Source organism: Nyctereutes procyonoides, unplaced genomic scaffold (genome assembly GCF_905146905.1).
Source record: "Nyctereutes procyonoides isolate TBG_1078 unplaced genomic scaffold, NYPRO_anot_genome, whole genome shotgun sequence".
Taxonomy (NCBI): Eukaryota; Metazoa; Chordata; class Mammalia; order Carnivora; family Canidae; genus Nyctereutes; species Nyctereutes procyonoides.
Window position 1 is genome coordinate 10,859,876 of NW_026575151.1, and position 20,975 is coordinate 10,880,850.

Below are 20,975 nucleotides of genomic sequence, written 5' to 3' on the forward strand. Positions count from 1 at the left end.
TTTATCCATTCATCTGTCTTGGACACTTGGGTTGCTTCCACTTTTTGGCTATTTGAATAATGCTGCAATGAACATGAATGTACATACATCTGTTTGAGTTCCTGCTTTCAATTCTTTTGGGTATATTAACTATAACTACAATCTATGGATCTATGGCAGCTGTATGTTTAATTTTTTGAGGAACTGTCATATCATTTCCCACACCAACCGCACCATTTCACATACCCACCACCAACGCACAGGGTCCCAATTTCTTTGTATCCTCACCAACACTTACTTTTGGGTATTTTTGATAACAGACAGCCCTGTAAGTATGAAGCAGTATCTCATTTTGGTCTTAATTTGCATTTTCCTGTTGGCTAATGATGCTCAGCCTCTTTTCATGTCTTTATTGTCCATTTGTATATCTTATTTGGAGAAATGTGTATTCAGACCCTTTGCGCATTTTTAAATATAGTTTTTAAAAGATTTTATTTATTCATGAGAGACCCAGAGAGAGAGGGGCAGAGACATAGGCAGAGGGGAGAAGTAGGCTCCCTGTGAGGATCCTGAAGCAGGACTTGATCCCAGGACCCCGGGATCATGCCCTAAGCCAAAGGCAGATGCTCAACCACTGAGCCACCCAGGTGCCCCTCCTTTGCTCATTTTTTGAATTATTTATAATTTTATTATTGAGTTAGAGTGGTCCCCCCTTATCAATGGAGGATAGGTTCCAAGACCCCCAGTGGATGCCTGAAACTGCAGATAGTACCAAACCTCTATACTATGTTTTCATACATATCTATGATAAAGTTTAACTTATAAATTAGGCACAGTAAGAAATGAATAATAAAACAGAAAAATTTTAACACACTATAATAAAACTTATGTGAATGTGGCCTCCCTCTCTCTCTTTCAAAATATCTTACTCTACTATGCTCACATTTCTTGTGATGATGTGAGATGGTAAAATGCCTACATGGTGGGGCACCTAGGTGGCTCAGTCAGTTAAGTGCCCAACTCTTGATTTCAGCTCAAGTTATGATCTTGGGGTTGTGGGATCAAGTCCTGTGTGGGGCTCCAAGCTCAGCTGGAAGTCTGCTTGAGATTCTGTCTCTCCCTCTCCCTCAGCTCCTCCCCATGCCCCCCCCAAATAAATAAATAAATCTTTAAAAAAAATGCCTACATGGTGAGATGAAGTGAGGTAAGTGACACAGGCATTGTGACGTAGTGTCAGACTGTTACTGACCTCCTGACAATGCATCAGGAGGACTGTCTACTTCCAGATAGCAGTTGACTGTGGGGAACTGAAACTGTGAAAAGGGAAACCACAGATAAGAGGGGGGTGGGGAAGACTACTGTGTAAGAGTTCTTCATATATTCTAGATACAAGTCTCTTACCATATATATGATTTGCAGATATTTTCTGCCATTCAGTTGGTTGCCTTTTTACTCTGCTGATAGTAATCTTAGATGCACAGTTTTAAATTTTGATGAAGTCCCATTTATCTCTTTCATTGCCTGTGCTTTTGGTGTCAGTATGTAACCTTCTGAGTACTTTCACTTGGGTTATAGAATGTAACCTTTTGAGATTCTCTAAAGTTGTTTGTACCCTTTTTATCTCTGAGTAGTATTCCATTGCATGATATACCAGATGGGGTTTTTTAATCCATTCACATATAGAAGGACAACCAAGTTTCTTCTAGCTTTTGATGATTATCAATATAATTTCTATAAACATGTATTCAGATATTTGTATGAATATAAGTTTTGATTTCACTTTAAATGTTTCAATTTTAGGGGTGCCTGGATGGCTCAATCGGTTAAGCATCCAACTCTGATCTCAGCTCAGGTCTTGATTTTAGGATCGTGAGCTCAAGCCCCTCCCTAGGCTTCTTCTCTTTCGGGGACACCAACAATATGAAGGTTAGATCTTTGTATTGGCCTATAGGACTCTAAGGCTTTCTTACTTTTCCCTATATTTTGTCTTTGTTTTTCAGATTGGATAATTCCTATGATCTATCTTCAAGTTCTTTCTTTCCTCTGTCCATCTCTAGTAGTTCATAAATAATTTTTATGAGGTCCCTTTTCTAGTTTCCCCCCTCTCCTTGATCTTCCTAGTACCTTCTGATTCCCTAAGACTCTCCTTTCGGAACCCTGGCCAGATAGCTGGGGCTTTATTTACCCCATTTTGCCACTTACTCTAACTGTTCCTGCATTGGTTGCCAACAGATAAGACAGAGAGAGAAAAGAAGCAAAGACAGTGTGCACACCCATCTTCTTGTGATCATAGATCCTCCAGTCAGAGGAAGGCTGTTCTCAAATTTTAGATACTTGTACCAATTTTCTGCACCAATTGTCCCCACTAGGATCCATGTTCTCTACTTCTCAAGCCTTAAGTAAAAGGCTTCTCGTGAAACTCTCTGCCTGCATCAATGTCTGCTTCCCAGTTTTAGACTTATGGTGAGAGTAGTTCATGTGACAAGACAAGGAGAAAAATGGCAAACTCATCACCAGTGGTGAGTGAGTGGTGGTACTTCAAATTCTGGTCTTCCCTAATTCGCCTGCTACTATTTACTTTTCAGGGTCTTCAAATAGCTACTCCATGCATTCTGTCCAGGTTTTATAACAGCTGCATTCAGTGCAAGAGACAAGTTGTCATATGATTACACCGTATCACCTGGAACCAGAACTTCAGGCTTTTATGTTATGTATTTATATTTTAGAGTTGGGAAACTTTTTCTGCAAAGAACCAGATGGCAAATATATTAGGCTTTTAAGGCCACATACGATTTTTGCTGCATATTCCATTTTTTTTTTCTTTTTAACAGCCCTTTAAAAGATCATTCTAAGTGGTGGGACAAAAACAGTGGTACAAAAATAGACTCACAGAGCCACTGTTTGCCAACTCCTGTATGAGAATACATTATTTGTCACCAAATATATAAGAATTCTTGCAAAGACAAGTTGTGGTATGAGTTATGCTTTACATCATTTTAACAAATTCCTAACTTTACCAAAATCTAAATGGGGGAAGGAGGGTACTCTCAGGCAACAGCAGCTTTCTTCATTGCTAATGATAAACCTATTTGGAAAACACTTAATTTTGTGTTTCTACTTAATATATTTAATAATTTGAAACAGGGGCTTATTGGTATTTTGTTTACTATTTATACAATATTAGTGAATGTTATTTGTTTGAAAGTAACAGTGATGAAACTTACAAGGAATTATCTTTCAGACCCATTCAATTTCCTTTCCCAGCATTTGGATAAAGATAGATTTCAGTAAAACCTATCAAACTTATCACTGGTTTTTGAAGTAAACAAAAGAAAGCTATATGTGCAGTATGTGCAGTATACTGACAACTACTTGCTAACAAATGGATTAACAAAGGAAAGCAAGTCAGTTTATTCCCCTTTTACATGTTATGACCTACTCATATTTTTCATGTTATTCTATTAATCAATGATCATTACATTATTAAGTTAATGCAATTAATTAAAGAGAAAAGTTAGTGGTTTCTCTCAAATGGTATGGTTTGTCCTATGGTATTATTTATATCTGATAGAACGGGAAAGTCCCACCTTCAATTTCCCAAAAGCTCTTGGAAATTTTCCTCTAATTTCATGACAATATAGGTAAGAAAATTGGAAATGGTAATAAATAATTCTTGACCTAATAGTGATGACTATCCATCCAAAGGATGTAATGTAACATACTACAAGAATTATTCATCCCAGTTAAATATACATCTCTCACAATAAAGCATCAAGCAGAAGGCTGGCACATACTGGGTTCTGGATAAATATTAGTTTCTTTCTCCTCTTTCTTAGATGCACACTTTTGAAGATCGAAGATCTATCACCAATCTACTTCCTTCTTTTTAAATGAGAACTAACAAGTACAGAATTTGACTTTTACATTCTAAAGTTTATTTTCTCCTCCTTGTAATTCCCTATGAGACAGCCCACTGTAGTATGCCAGAAATAATGCAACAAATGAAAAGTTAATTATCAAATGGAAGGAATGGAGGAAAAAGAGGAGAAGTGAACTATGAGCCAAGGGGCTACCACCTTTTATCCAACTATTGCTTGGATCTAACTCATTTAAGCAATATTCTTTGCTTGCCACTTTCACAATTTATAGGCCTCATTGCTACAAAATAAGCCTTCAATTTCCATGAATGATATTATCCACATCTTGTTTAAGTGAACTTCAATACATTCACTTCTCCTGTTGTAACATGTTTGTTAAAACTGGAGGCTCTGGTTTCATCACAAGATTTTACTATGTTTATATTCTCTTACCCTGAACTTGTTTATTTTTGTTACAATATACTTCAGCTTTCATTAGCTGCCAGGTTAACAATAATCTTGCCACAAAACAATTCACTATTACATAAGTAAAGCAAAGTAACATGCCTATGAATGAACCATGTCTACAACTTTAATTAAGAGAAAAAGTACATCGAAGACACTGCCTTTTTAAGTGTGTCAAAGATCTAAGTATTTTTGAAACCTGAACAAGAAACACTAGTTAAATCAGGCCTTGGCTCAATCTGGTATAAATGTAAATCTGAGCTGTCCTTCCCTGTTTTTTTTTAGAAAATGAGTATGGGCTTTATTTGTTGATACATTTATCATTTATAAGTCTTCAAAATCTGGTTATTTATATGATTGTAAAAGGGCTTCAGCTGTTTTTTCTTTAATGCTATGAATAACTGCTCATGTCAAAGCTAGTCTATTATATAATGTATATTTTAAAGATATATATTCTTCAAAATTTCAATTATATTTAGTGAAGTTTTTACAAGTCTTCCTCATTCCAAATCATCCAAGATTTTATGTTCTAATTATCCAAAGGATATACAAACATAGTGCTTCAAAGGACTACATATTAAAAAATTAAAAGAATAGAAATAGTTTCTAAACTGAAACAGAACAAACGACATACATATTTTTAAAGAATATAGTTGCTTTAGAATACGCTCTTTTATTTACTTGGTTTTATAGTATACTAGTGGGATCTTGTCCTGTAATATAGGAAAATATAAAGGAAGAGGAGGACTCCATTCACTCACAAGAGGAATCAATGTTTAATAATAAATTTACTGATGCCACTAATTTGGAATTAGTAATAATTCACAGACTGTCAAATATATTTTTTAAAAGTTTACAATGTAACAAATGAATAATACAAGACCACAGGAAAACATTTAAACACCGTTAGAGAACTTTTATATTAAAAACATTTTTAGATAAACAATGATTTGTTAAGACAGAGCATTATAACTTTGGCAACATCTACCAGGCAACATTTTGTGATTAGATACCCTAAGCAATCAAAGTTAACTTGAATGCCACTGAAAAATTACTCTGTGGTATTCACTTCCCACTAATTCATACTAATTTTCCCATAAATTTAATTATATTTTCATCTTTCCAGTATGTAAGTGGACAGCCAAAGAGGGAGGGATGAGTAGAAAAGAAGTAAAAAAAAGAAAAGCAAAAAGAAGGAGAGGGAGGAAGAAAATAGAAAAGAAAAACTTCAAAGAGCTATTAAAAGAAAAAAAGAGAGAGCAGAAGGCAGAAAGAAAGGAAAGGGGAATCCAAAAACAAACCTTACTATTACTACTACTGCTGCTGCTCCTGCTATTATTATTACTATCACTATCATCATTATTATTACTGAACCAAACCTCATCTAATCCCCTCCTGCCAGAGTTCTGAAAGCCAAGTCAGTGGATGGGAGGGACTGGGGATAGAGGAAGGATTTCTCAGCATTCAGTATACCTAGATTCACTTAATCTCCATTATCAATTTTCTCAACTTCCAATCTCCCCTAAGTTAGAAACTGTCTGTTTTAATCTTTCTATCCATCTGCCAGCATGGGAAAGGGCAGTTACCCAGTGTCGTGAAGTATGTAAGAATCTTCAATAGTTTTAATTAAAGCTCCCTATTTCAGAGGGCTTTTGTCCCATCTCCAGATGTACCACCAACACTCAGTTCCAGAGGTATCTAGAGTAAGATCCTGAGCCTCTTTGCAAGATCCTGAAATTTAGACTGTACTCGTTTTTTGGCTTTCTCCATTGCTGGCTTAGATTTGGCATTTTCTAATCAGTTATCACTGTGGTGTTCAATCTGTAATCTTTACCTGGAAGCCTCACCATATATGTTATTTTGAAGCGTCACTGGTACACTTGAAAAAAGAGTACCGGGGATCCCTGGGTGGCGCAGCGGTTTGGCGCCTGCCTTTGGCCCAGGGCGCGATCCTGGAGACCCGGGATCGAATCCCACGTCGGGCTCCCAGTGCATGGAACCTGCTTCTCCCTCTGCCTGTGTCTCTGCCTCTCTCTCTCTCTCTCTCTCTCTCTCTGTGCGACTATCATAAATAAATAAAAATTAAAAAAAAAAAAAAAGAAAAAAGAATACCAATCTTACACCACAGGCCACAATGAAAGATTCAAGAAATTTTTAAAAAGCAAAAACTACATAGAATGCCTTCAACAATAAGGCAAACTAGAATAAAACAAAAACAAAAACTTAAGCCAAAAAAGGTTCCAATTTTCTTTAAGTTTTTTTTCTTAAAGATTTTATTTATTTATTCACGAGAGACACAGTGAGAGAGGCAGAGACAAAGGCAGAGGGAGAAGCAGGCTCCTCGCAGGGAGCCTGATGCAGGAATCGAGCCCTAGACAAAAGATCATGCCCTGAGCCAAAAGCAATCTCTCAATACTCAACCACTGAGCCACCCAGGCATCCCTAAGAAGTTTTTTTTTTTTTAATAATCTGCCAAAAAATTTTTTTAAATACTCTGCCAAATAAGATTAAAAAAATACCATGACACAGTATTTTAAAAATAATGACAAGAAAACTAAATATCAAGACATACAATCAGAGGCAAATTCACAGATTTAAACTCTTTGGAATTTAAGATACAAGACAGATGAACATAGGGAAAGGGGAGAAAAAACAGGAAGGCAAACCATAAGACACTCTTTACTATAGAGAATAAACTGAAAGTTACTGGAGGTAGCTGGTAGGAGGATGGGCTAGATAGGTGATGGGTATTAAGGAAGGCATTTGATGAGCACTGGGTGGTATATGTAAGCGATGAATCACTAAATTCTACTCCTGAAACTAATATTACCCTATATGTTAACTAACTAGAATTTAAATAAAAATAAAAAGGGAATACTTATAAATCTCATATAAAACTTAGAAAATTAGAAAACCAATGAGCAAAAATCTCAGGATAATAGGATAAAGAAAAAGAACAAATCAATAAATTATAAATAGAAAAAAGGTACTAATAAATTATAAAAGCCATACCAAAAAATAAAACTACTTTGAAAAGCATATATAGAAGAATATTCTATACTTAGGTTCTGCATGATAAAATATTTAGCATGAAATGTTATGATGTCTGCAACTTTATGTGTTTCAGAAAATAAAAAGATATCTACTACTTTCTCTAAGCAAATGTGGCAAAATTAGGGAACCTAGATGGTGATGAGAATATAGTATATAGGTGTTCATTGTACTATTCTTTCAACTTTTCCATTCATTTAAAATTTTTCAAAATAAAAAACTGAAGAAAAATATTGAGGATATTTACAAAGGAGCTTAACTAGAGGTAAGAATAAGCAATAAATCCCAAGAAAATGTGTGGTATTTAATTTCTTTACTTTCTTATAGAAATATAATGAATATGGTTTAACTGCCCTTCAAATTTTCTTTTCTATAGTGCTTTGAACCCAGGTGCCCCTACTGTTTTAATAAAAAATGAAAATAAAACATCAAGATTCCTGATTTTATTATTTTTCAGAAAATATTATAATGAAAAGTGATTTTAAAAATCCTCACTTTATGTACATGTATACTTGAAAAATAATTCTTTTGAAGTAAAAAAAGAGAAAAAATTGACTGGAAGTACGGGTCTCAACTAACCATTCTTTCAAAGGCCAAACACTTTTTCATAGTGTGAAAAATTCTCACAAGTTGCTATGCTAACAGTAGAACATTTAATAATAAAGGAAACAAAACTACAAAAAAAATTATCTGAAACTAAGTAGATTCACAGTATACTGCACCCTTTGAAAGGTGCAGTGTGCATTACAATGCAAATCTATGTCTTTATCCTCAAACTTCTTCCAACTTTGTTAATCACAAAAGATTTTTCAATTAGAACTGATTTGAAAATAAAAGTTTAAACCCCACAAAAACTACAGTGAGTGCTTCTATATATGTAAGATACTAATAAACTGGATTCAGACATAAAAGTTAGCTTAGTTGAGGGGTTGAGGGGCCTGGGTAAAAAAAACAAAACAAGTTAGTTTAATTGCTAGTTGAAAGCATACATACAGAAACATGGGTTTGATTTTTATGGGCTTATGCAGGAGTGTATATAATAGGCCATGAGAGTCATATAATTTATTATGGTATTAAATACTATGATAGGGTAAATACACTAAATAAACACACTGCAAATTTTCCTTTAAACTGCATGTCCTCTGTTCTGGATAAATGCTTCCTACTACAAGTCTTTTTTTTTTTTTTTCCCTACTACAAGTCTTAATGTGACATATTTTACGGCTGTAGTAATCTTTTCCTAGTGAATAGTTGTTTCTTGATAGTCATCATTCTCAGCAACTGCATTATCACACTTGTTCTTGAAATATGTGAGGCAGTCAACATTAACCAAAATGAAAGGAGACAAAGAACATTTTAGTATTTGATAAATATAAAAGTATTATGTGTCTCTGTAAAGTGGGAAATCCCATATCAATAGAAAATTAGAAATTTTTATAATTTCCTTATAATAAAGGAAAGCAATAAGAAAGGAAAGTAATAAGAAAGCTAATCAACAATGCGCCTGTCCTATAATTACACTTAGAAGTGTCCTGGAAAAGGAAAAAAAAAAAAAAGAAAAAAGAAAAAAAACAGGCTGGAGGCCAAGTATCTTAAAACACACAAGAAAACTATCAGTAAGAAAAAAACAAGGCAAAAAAAAAAAAAAGAAAAAAAAAAAACAAGGCATATTCTGAAACCCTCACAGCTAACATAAAATGGATTTGTGGTATATTATAAAATACTAATAGGTACCCTTTGAAAATTACTTCAAATTCTGGCAGGTTTATCCTATAATTTCTGGATATAGTCTAACTTTCTTGTCTAATGTCAAAATATATACCTGGCTAAGCATTTCTATAAATAAAAGACAGGATTTTTAATTCTCTCCTTTTGAGAAATTTCACGAATTAAAATTTTCACTTTCAATATTACTTCATTAGCACTGTTTGAAAAGTTGGGTATAAATCAAATTTTTAATAAGACAGGACACTGATTCACTATATATACATTTAAAATGTCTTAATTTCTAACTGATCTTCAACTGGCAGTAGCTTTTGTTATTCATATATTTTTCGTATATTCATTCATTTAACAACTACTTGCTGAGCACCTACATTTGCCAGGTACTATTCTAAGAACTGGGGATACAGCAATAAACAAAACGAACAAAAATTCCTTTTATTTTCTTATTCTTTTAGGTTTCTTGGTTCCTCCTCAGCTGTGTCAAAACCTTAGTTATCGGGCAGCCTGGGTGGCTCAGCGGTTCAGCGCCGCCTTCAGCCCAGTGCGTGATCCTGGAGATACGGGATCGAGTCCCAAGTCGGGCTCCCTGTGTGAAGCCTGCTTCTCCCTCTGCCTGTGTCTCTGCTTCTCTCTTTCTCTCTCTCTGTGTCTCTCATAAGTAAATAAAATCTTTAAAAGAAAAAAAAACCTCAATTATCTCACAAATCTAGCCAGTCTTCAAAGATTTGACAGAGAGAGAGGGAGAGAGAAGGCGTGAAAGCACAAGCAGGGAGAGTGGCAGGCAGAGGGAGACGGAGAAGCAGACTCCACACTGCACAGGGAACCTGATTCAATCAGGACCCTGGGATCACGACCCCAGCCGAAGACAGATGCCTAAGTGACTGAGCCATCCAGGTGCCCACCAGCCTTCTTTTAAATAAAGTTTTTCTGAGCACATGGTCACCAGCTAGCACAGATCTTCAGCTAAGCCATATCTGTAAGCTCTGACCATGGTGTAGGGGCAGAAGTGATGAGGTCAATGGTTCACATGCTTGAAAGAAAGCTGCTTGCTCTCCATCTCCTTCTTGCCTCCTTCACACAGGCTACAAATCAGACATGGTATCCGCAAGAATTAAGCACCCAGAATAAAAGACCTTAGCAGATGGAAAGAAAAGGGGGTTGGGGGGAGAACTTTGACTCCTAGATGACTCTGGGGCAGAACAGCCCTAAGCTGCCCACCAGCAGCTCAAACTTGGGAGAGAAATAACTTTCGACCATGGTGAAGTCACTGTTATTTGGTCCCTTTAAAACAGCTAAACCAATATAGATATATAGGAGACCACTCATCATTTTGTGTATTATTTTAAAATATAAATAATGACCCTTAATTTACCCGGTATATATTTTCAAACTCCTCATAGAGAAGCCATCCTTGATCTACTCCATGCCATGATTACATCAATCACAGCTCCTTACACGCAACTTTTTCATTTTTTATATGAATCTCTATTATTACATTTATCATACTTTATTATAGTTTACTTCCATATTTATCTCACTATTGGCTATGTCTTAAGAAAAATATCTTATTCTTTTTTGTATCTAGCACAGAGCCAGTACTTAATATTTATTAAATAAAACATGTTAAATTGGTTGTTTTTTTTTTTTGTTAGGTTATAAGTAAACTATTAGTTTTTTGTATTCAGAGAATAAAGTTTAAGAAAAATCAATAAATGAAGATATTTTTTATACAGGATGCAGGGAAAATCTCTAATACATTATGGGCCAGAAAAATCAGCCCAAAAACACTGGGTAGAAAAGGCCTTATTTTCAGTAATTAGCAGATGTTAGGCAATCTCAGTATCTGTAAACATTTCAATTTTACAAGCACCCTCAGTCATTTAGTAGGCACTGGTAAACAGAGCAAGTCATGGTAGAGGTGAGTCAGACAGGGTCCACAGTACAAGGGAGTCATAGGAACCCACATAGGAAAAAAAAAAGTGTTGGAAAATCAGAGCAGGTTAGAAATATAGAAAAAAGGAGTAAGAATAGGATGGGGGGAAGGATGAGGAAACTCAGAATCTTAAGAACAGAAGAGAACTATATAACCAAAGAAGAAAACGATAATGTTTACCCTGGAATTTTTAAGCTGTTAAAAGTACACACACACACACACACACACACACACACACGTAATATATCACTTAATAAACATAAAATGATTACATCTGATGATACCTAATTCTGGTGAGTATGTGAGGTAACACACATAACATACTACTGGATGAACTGTAAGTTAATATAAACATTTTAGAGAGCAATTTAGCAATACTTACAATAACATTTTCTTTTCTTTCTTTTTTCTTTTAAGATTTTATTTATTTATTCATGAAAGACACAGAGAGAGAGAGAGAGGCAGAGACACAAGCCGAGGGAGAAGTAGGCTCCATGAAAGGAGCCCGATGTGGGACTCGATTCCAGGCCACCCAGGCGTCCCTACAATAATATTTTCAATAGAATTCTATTTCTGGACACTTATCTTCTGGGTATACTTGGAAAAAACTGGCAATGTGTATTTATAAGAATGTCATTATGGGATCCCTGAGTGGCTCAGTGGTTTAGCACCTGCCTTTCGCCCAGGGTGTGATCTTGGAGTCCCGGGATCAAGTCCTGCATCAGGCTCCCTAAACCGCTGAGCCACCCAGGTGTCCCTCATTTCTTTTTCATGGAAAGAACCATAATTTTAAAATAAGTTAGGGTCCAGTTAAATATGCTTTTTCTCCCCTGCAAATCTTTATTTTTATGTTTTAAAATCTTTCCCTTAAATTTGGTTATTTAGCAATTTACTTTTATCCCAACCAACATATCCTTCATGCCGAGAAAAAATGGTGACTACTTGACGGTAATATAATTGACAGAAAAATAAAATATTCCAATAAACTGTTGTGTTTGCATTATGTTCAACATACCACTTAAATGGCATTTTCATAAATGACAAATAAATAATTTTCTCTCAGAAAAATAAGTTGCATTTTCACTGATATGAGCATTTGATCTACTAGCAAGCAGTCATAACCAATTTCATGAATACGTAAATTATAGGCACAAATGGTAGAAAAGATTAGCAAAAAAACTAACTTAACTGTAAGTAACATTCCTGACAAATGTTAGATATTGGCTAGCTATAAGGGCATTTGTACAGGTTTGATATACAATGGCATTAGTAGTTGAGTTCTAACACCCAAGATACTAATCTTCAAGTCAGATAACTAAGAAAGATCATTCAGCTGGAAAGCCAGCTTAAGATCAATTTTATATTACATCAATACTAGAACAGATCTTGAAGCAATGTGGCAGTATAGACCCTTTGAGAATCGTAACAACAGATATCAAGTGATTTAACTGAAGTAAGATAGTCTCTCCTCTACAAGCAAATAATTATTATAATTATACAAATAATTATACAAATTATTATATATACATATATACATATATATACACAAATACAAATACAAATAATTATACAAATAATTATACAAATAAAATAATTAAACAAAATACATTTTACTCTCCCAAAAAACATCTTTGTAGATCAGAGGTCAGCAAATCTTTTCTCTAAAGAGTAAAGATTTCACGCTTTATGGCTACATATAATCTTTGCAGCAAATTCTTTATTTTTTACAACCCTTTAAAGTTATAAAGAGCATTTTGGCTCACAGGCTGTATAAAAGCTGACCACACTGGATTTGGCCCATGGGCTATAGTTTGTTGACCTGTGCTCTGTATACCTTCCTTCTTATATACCAAAATAAGGCCCCTTAACAGGCATGTGATCTACCAGTGCTCTTTCATCTGCATACTCTTTCTAAATCCAGGCCTCACATCACACAGATGGTAAAAACAAATGAACAAAAAGCCCAACATCTTCAATATTTCCAACTATATAGTAAGAGTAACATCACTCAGGGTGCATGGGTGGTTCAGTGGGTTGGGCAACCAACTCCTGGTTTCAGCTCAGGTCATGATCTTGGGGTCCTGGGATTGAGACCCATGCAGGGCTCCACACTCAGTAGGGAGTCTGCCTGAGGATTTGCTATCTCCCTCTCCCTCTAACCCTCCCCCTTCTTGTGTTCTCTCTTTCTCTCAAATAAATAAATAAATAAATCTTAAAAAAAATAACATCATTCATAGAAATCTCAAACTTTTGAGAAAGATATATTGCTTTGCTTTAAAATCTTTGTTATCTGGGGATCCCTGGGTGGCGTAGCGGTTTGGCGCCTGCCTTTGGCCCAGGGCGCAATCCTGGAGACCCGGGATCGAATCCCACATCGGGCTCCCGGTGCATGGAGCCTGCTTCTCCCTCTGCCTATGTCTCTGCCTCTCTCTCTCTCTGTGTGACTATCATAAATAAAAAAATAAATAAAATCTTTGTTATCCGATACTTATAATAAATAAAATTCATATAATAGCTATATTAGATAAAACTGTAAATACATTTTATTGCTTTTAAAATAACTATTGATATACTTGACACACTGCATATTTTTTTAAAGATTTATTTATTCATGAGAGAGAGAGAGAGAGAGAGAGAGAGAGAGGCAGAGACATAGGCAGAGAGAGAAGCAGGCTCTAGGCAGGGAGCCTGACGTGGGACTCGATCCCAGGTCTCCAGGATCAGGCCCTGGGCTGAAGGTGGCACAAAACCACTGAGCCACCCGGCTGCCCGCACACCGCATATTTTTAACTTGATTGAGGTGTATTTTCCATATCATATTGTTTACCATTTTCTAATTTATGTTTATTTTTAGTAAGCTTATCAAGTTGTGCAATGATCACCATAAGTTTTAAAACATCTTCATCACCCCAACATGATCCTTTATGCACGTTTACTGTTAAATGCTCTCACCTCTGCCCAAGACAACCATTCATCTATTGTCTTTATAGTTTTGCCCTTTCATATAAATGGTATCACATAGTATGTGGTTTCTATGTCTGATTTCTTTCACTGAGCACAATGTTTTTGTGACTCACATCAGAGCAGGTATCCATAGTTCATTTCCTTTTCATTGCTGAATAGTATCCCACAGGATATGCTGCACATTCTTAAAAGTGTCAATTTATTAAGTTGTGACATATGCATATACTAATGAAAACCTCACCAGTCAGAATAACAAGCACATCAGTCATCCCCAAAATTCCTTGTGCTCCTTTATAATCCCACCTTCCACTACTCCCCATCTACCTCTGCCCATTATAACTACTGGTCTGCTTTCTGTCACTATACATTAGTGATACTATATAAATCTGCATTTGTCAGAATTTTATATAAGTAGAATCATACAGTATGTAATTTCTCTGGCGTTTACTTAGCACAATCATTTTTATATTCATCCGTGTTAAAGCATGTATCAATTATTTTTTTATTACTAAAGAATATTCTATTACATAGATATAACATAGTGTTTATACATTCACCTGTCAATGGACATGTGGAATGTTTCCAGCTTTTAGCTATTACAAATAAATCTGTTATGAGCATTTGTTCATAGGTCTTTGTATGGACATATGTTTCCATTTCTCCTGGATAAATATCTAAAAGTGGAATGGTATATCATCTAGCAAGTGGATGTTAAATTTCCTTTTATTAAAAGATGTATTTATTTATTTTAGAGAGAGAGAGCAAGTAGGGGGAGGGGCAGAAAGAGAGAGAGAGAGAGAGAGAGAGAGAATCCTGAAACAGACTTCCCACTGAGTGTGGAGCCCAATGCATGGCTCAATCCTAGGGCGCTGAGATCATGACCTGAGCCAAAATCAAGAGTCAGCCACCCAACTGACTGAGCCAGCCTGGCACTCTTGGATGTTAAATTTCTTAAGCTGTCAAACTGTTTGCCAAAGAGGATATATCATTTTACACTGCCAAAGTAGTGTAAGTGTTCCAGTCTCTCCATATCTTTACCAGTCCTTGCTATGGTCAATCTTTTTTTCTTTTTTTTTTTTTTTTTTGGTCAATCTTTTTAATTTAAGCATTCCAATAGATGTATAGTGATATCTCACTGTGGTTTTAATTTGTAGTTTTAATTTGTATTTCTATAACAACTAATAATGTTGAGCATCTTTCAAATTGTTTCTCATCTCTATGCCATGTGTTTGTTACATTTTGATGAGGTATGTTCCAATCTTTTGCTGGTTTTTAAAACTGGGTTGTTTTATTATCGAGCTTTGGAAGCTCTTTATATATTATGGATATTATTGATAACAGTTATATGATTTATCAATATTTTAACCCAGTCTGTGATTTATCTTCTCCTTCTCTTAACAGTGTCTTTTAAAGAGAAAATGTTGGGCAGCCCGGGTGGCTCAGCAGTTTAGCACCGCCTTTGGCCCAGGGTGTGATCCTGGAGACCCGGGATCGAGTCCTGTGTCGGGCTTCCTGCATGGAGCCTGCTTCTCCCTCTGCCTGTGTCTCTGCGTGCCTCTCTCTCTGTGTCTATCATGAATAAATGAATAAAATATTTAAAAATAAATAAATAGAAAATAGAAAGCTAAAATAGCTTTTACTTTTTAATACAGTGAAATTTATCAATTTCTTCTTTTGTGGATCATGACTATGCTTTACATTCACATCTAAAAAAAAATCATTCCCTAACTCAACTTTTTCTTCCAGAAATTTTATAATTTTAGGCTTTATATTTACATCTTTGATACATTTTGAGTTAATTATATATGGTATAAAGTTATGGGTCAAAGTTCATTTTACTGTAGATAGATATTCAACTGTTCTGGTATCATTTCTTGAAAAGACTAATGTTTCTCCATTAAAAATGACTTTGCAACTTGTTCTAAATCAGTTGTCCATATATGTTTTGTTTTGTTTTTTGGGGACTCTATTCTATTCCATATCATTTTGTCTTCTTTGGTGTCAATTCCACACTGTCTTAAATACTGTAGCTTTATAAATCTTGAAATCAGACCTTTAATTTTGCTATTTGTCAAAGTTGTTTTAGTTATTCTAGATCTTTTGTATTTCCATATTTTATTATCAGCTTGCCGGTTTCTACAAAATAAAAAAGGCTAAGTGGGATTTTGATCATGAATATGCTGAATCTATACATTACTTTGGGGACAACTGACATCTTTAAAATACTGGATTTACTGATCCATAAACATCATATACCTCATCATTTATTAGATCTTTAATTTCCCTCAAGTATATTTTGAAATTTTCAGTGTATGGATCTTTCATATCTTTTGTCAGATTTATCTCTAAGTATTTCCTATTTTTTTTATATTACTATAAATTATTATTTAAAACTTTTAAGAATTTTAATTTCTAATTATTGCTGCTATACAGAAGCAAAACTGGTTTTTGTATACTTGTATCCTGCAACCTTACTTAATTTACTTGTTTTTGTAGCTAGATCATACCATCTGTGAATAACAACTATTTTATTTTTTCCTTTCTAATCAGGATGCTTCCTTTTTTTGCCTGATTGCACTGCCTAGAATCCCTAGATCAATGGAGAACAGAAGTGGTGAGAGCGAATATCCTTAACTTGTTTCTGGTCTTAGAAGGAAAGTATTCAGTCTTTTACTTCTAAGTATGTTAACTACTGGTTTTTCTTAGATGCCATTTATCAGGTTGAGGACATTAACTTCTGGTCCTAGTTTGCTAAGACTTTTTAATCAGGAATAAATGTTGGATTATATTAAATGTTTTCTCTATATCTACTGAGATGATCAGATGGCTTTTCTTTTATAATTTGTTAATATGGTGAATTTTAATAATTGATCATTGAATGTTACACTAACTTAGCATTCCTAGGATAAATCCTACTTGGTGATCTTATCCTTTTCATATATTGCTGCATTCTATCAGATAAAATTTAGTTTATAATTTTAACACCTATTTTTCATAAATGATACTAAACTATTAGTTTCTTTGCCTGGTTTTTGGTATCACGGTAATGCTGACTGTTTCAGGTGAGAGAGTAAATCAGGTTCCTGTTACTTCATGTTAGCCAGAAATAGAAGTCTGCTTTATATTCATTATTTCACCTACTCCTTCCTAACCTAGAAAGTAATTATCATTATTAACTTCATTTCACATTTAGGAGGAATGGGGAAAACTAAGGTTCAGAGAGCAAAGTAACACAATTCTAATCTGGAACTAGGATTAGAATCCAGATAGTATGGATCTAAAACCCATTCTCTTAACCTGCTTATTATACAATACTATAATATTTAAGTAGTATTCAAAAAAAGCTGCTTTAAACACAGAAGTTCATTCATTTTTCATTAAGAAAAAGCATCCTACCTCTAAATGATACAAGTAATCTGAACTGGAGCTCATGTAATCACTTAATCACTATGGCATCTGTTAAAAAGAATAAATGAGATGCCATGGTTTCTTATACACTGAGTCAGGATCCATTAAAAAAATATACTGAAAACATAACAAAAAGAAAAGATCCAGCTGGAAAGAAATAGCCTTAAAAAGACATCCGATAGTCCCCAAGAGTCCAACTAAAACAGTAACAACAGGGCACCTGGGTGGCTGGTTGAGCATCCAACTTGGTTTTGGCTCAAGTCATAATCTCATGGGTTGTAGGATCAAGCCCTGCATATAGGGCTCCCCGCTCGGCAAGAGTCTGCTTAAAGATTCTCTCCCTCTGCTCCTCCCTCCACACACTCTATCTCTGAAATAAAATAAATCTCTAAAAACAAAAAAACAGTAACAACTGCTGTTTCCATTTCATATTTTTATTTAACCTTCAAAACTACATTGTGAAATAAATATTACTACATAAATTCTACAGCTCAGGAATTCAAGACAAACATTAAGAAACTTGTTTTTTACAGTCTGCCATCCCGTAAGTAATAGAACAGGTATTCAAACCTAAGTCTCTACAACTCTAGAATATTTTCTTAAAATTTCCATTTTTTTTTCGTTTGCTTTTCCCATTACAATGTTGTCATCCCTAACAAACAAGAAACACTGCCAAGGGCCTCCTGGAAATAAGGAAAGTACAACATCAGATTCTAGGAGAACACGATACCACACAATTGGTGCTGAGCTCTAATGCAATGACAATGAGGGATTTCCCAATCCCTGACTAGATTAAATTATTCTGCCCTTTTCTAAAGCAAGTTTTGGGGCAGCCCAGGTGGTTCAGCAGTTTAGTGCCGCCTTCAGCCCATGGTGTAATCCTGGAGACCCAGGATCAAGTCCCATGTCGGGCTCCCTGCATGGAGCCTGTTTTCTCCCTCTGCCTGTGTCTGTGTGTCTCTCATGAATAAATAAATAAAATCTTAAAAAAAAAAAAAAAAAGCAAGTTTTATGGGGATCCCTGGGTGGCTTAGTGGTTTAGCACGTGCCTTTGGCCCAGGGTGTGATCCTGGAGACCCGGGATCAAGTCCCATATCGGGTTTCCTGCAGAGAGCCTGCTTCTCCCTCTGTGTCTCTGCCTCTCTCTGTATCTCTCATGAATAAATAAATATAATCTTTAAAAAAAATAAAGCAAGTTTTCATTCTATAAAACTAGCTGAGTGCCTTTTCCCTACTTCTGATGAACTATATTGGGCATAGCTCAATTAGCTTGGACTATTAGCCACTAGCTATAATGCAGAATTCCTCTTAAGAGCTGGATGGAAAGAGGAATAGCAAGCTATTCAAATAATTCCAGGCATGAGGGAAGATGGTTTGGAGCAAAGAGCCTGGACTCTTGAAAAGACTGCCAATATTTAAATACCTATTCTGCCTCATATTGGCTGTGAGACCTTAGAAAAATTATTTAAACTCTTTGGGCTTCTATGCCTTCATCCATTAAATAGTGATGATAATTTGTCCTCTCATAGTGTTGAAGATTAAGAAAGGGAATGTATGAAGAGTGTTTAGAATAGTGCCTGGCACTTGCTAGGTACTGTTTAAATTTTATTATCAATATCACTATTATTCCTATGGTTAGTTACTAAACAGGAAAAAAATACTCTGAAGATTTTTTAGCATAAAGAAGGTATTAGCAAATAACTATATATCTACAAACATAGTCCTATAAACCTGATATATCTATAACAGAGTCCAAAAAATAGCTTTGGAAGTTGATTTCCAGTCTCTTCTATGAGTAGGCAGTTTTAAAATACAAACAGGGATAATCAAAATAATTCATAAAAATAAAGCAAATTACTCAATTCCATTGTTGTAGTATTTAATACCTACTATGGGCTGAGCATTATGCGACGTTCCACAGGGATATACATTCCTACTCTCAATAACCTTAGAATATCAGAGAGCAAAAAATACATACATAGAATAATCAAATAAGATAAAGGACATTATCATTGAGTGGCACATGAAGGAATTCTTAAAAACCATTAATATTTAGGAGTTCAATCTACAGAACAGAAAAAAATTATCTAACTGTATATTAGTGCTATTCCTGATGCTAGAACCAAGAACAAGTTCAAAGGACTGGCATATTGTATTATAAATTATCAGGCACTTAAGCGAAAAAAGAAAAGATGGTTATTTAATAATTTCTACTATAACTTACTGTTGCTATTTTGGTCTCGAGAAAGTTCTCCCTTTCTTCATCTACCTTAATTTCATGTCCAGTTTTAAATAATTCAAGCATTTTGGGGATGTCACGGCCAATAGAATCTGGTTAGAAAAATTAAAAACCCAAAGTTATCACTATATATAAGTAACAAAAATTACTGAATAAGAGAAACATTCATTCCATATTAAGACATAGCAAACAAGTTGTGGCAGACAGACTTTAGAGTGGCCCCCTTGAAGCCCATTTCCTGGTTTTCATGCTCTTTCGTGATCCCCTCCCACCCCCTGAGTGTGGATAGGAGCTACACCTTGCTTCTAACCAAGTGACAAGATGCTTATATGTACATGATTACATTACATAAAACCATAATGCCCATCTTGGAGAACACTCTCTTCCCTACTAGTTTTAAAGCAGCAGCTGCAATGTTTTAAGCTGACACATGAAAAAGTTCTAGCAATCTGCAAAGAACTGAATCCTGCCAAAAAGCCAAATGAGTCCAGAAGAGGACCCTTCCCCAGTCAAATCTCAGATGAAACCACAAGTTCTGAATGATATCTTGATAGAAGCTTTATGAGACACTGAAGCAGAGGGCTCAGCTTAGCTATATACACATTCCTAACATACAGAAACCATGAGATATTACATGTGTGTTGTTTTAAGCCACTAAATTTGTGGTAATGTTCTTGCACACTAATAGATAACCAATAAATAAGTATATGCAAAGATGACACTTATTGCACTTGAGAAACATTAGGACAAATTAAAATAAAATCTTTAAGATTTTCTGTGATAAAAAAAATTTTTCTGTGATAAAAGCAAACAGTAGTCTTGAAATCTTTTAAGAAGTTTTTTACCTACTTTAATGTGAAACTCACCTGACCTTTCTTACCATAAAAAAGAGAAACAAACTAGAAAAGTCACAAGATTTAGCAGTAGAAATAATAATCATAGTGACTGACAGTCCAGAAGCAGCTCATTATTGCACAAATGGCTACAGAAACTGGAATGAATAAAGAGTTAAGAATTGAAACTCAATTTATAGGATTCTAATGGACTCTGGCCAATGTTCAGTGTCTCATCCACTTGGAAATGAGCCAGTCTTTTTTGCAAAGTTGGTTAACCAAGATCCTTTTTCTTCTCAACTGTAAATAGCTGTGTTTTTGTTTTACAGTGGGTGGAGGGAGGGTGGGGAATATAAATTTGTTGCATGAGTAAATGGGTCAGACCTTTAGTGTAAGCATGCACCCTTCTGCCAGAGAGGGCATCATGTTGAACATAAGCACCTTGGTAACTAAGCCCCTTTACATAGCTATAAAGGTTTTAGTTCTGTATTGATTCAGTTACTGTAAAAGCTTAGGTTTAC

The 20,975-nt window shown here is 35.1% G+C and overlaps 1 protein-coding gene across 3 annotated transcripts in view; it reads right to left on the reverse strand.

Moving 5' to 3' along the window:
* The window catches only part of MRPL1 (mitochondrial ribosomal protein L1), a 95,891-nt gene that overhangs the window by 23,045 nt on the left and 51,871 nt on the right, over positions 1–20,975 (reverse strand). For all 3 annotated transcript variants that reach the window (XM_055313097.1, XM_055313096.1, XM_055313095.1), the window contains one exon: positions 19,607–19,713. In XM_055313097.1, the coding sequence (XP_055169072.1) occupies positions 19,607–19,713 (107 nt within the window). The remainder of the gene's footprint in view (positions 1–19,606; positions 19,714–20,975) is intronic.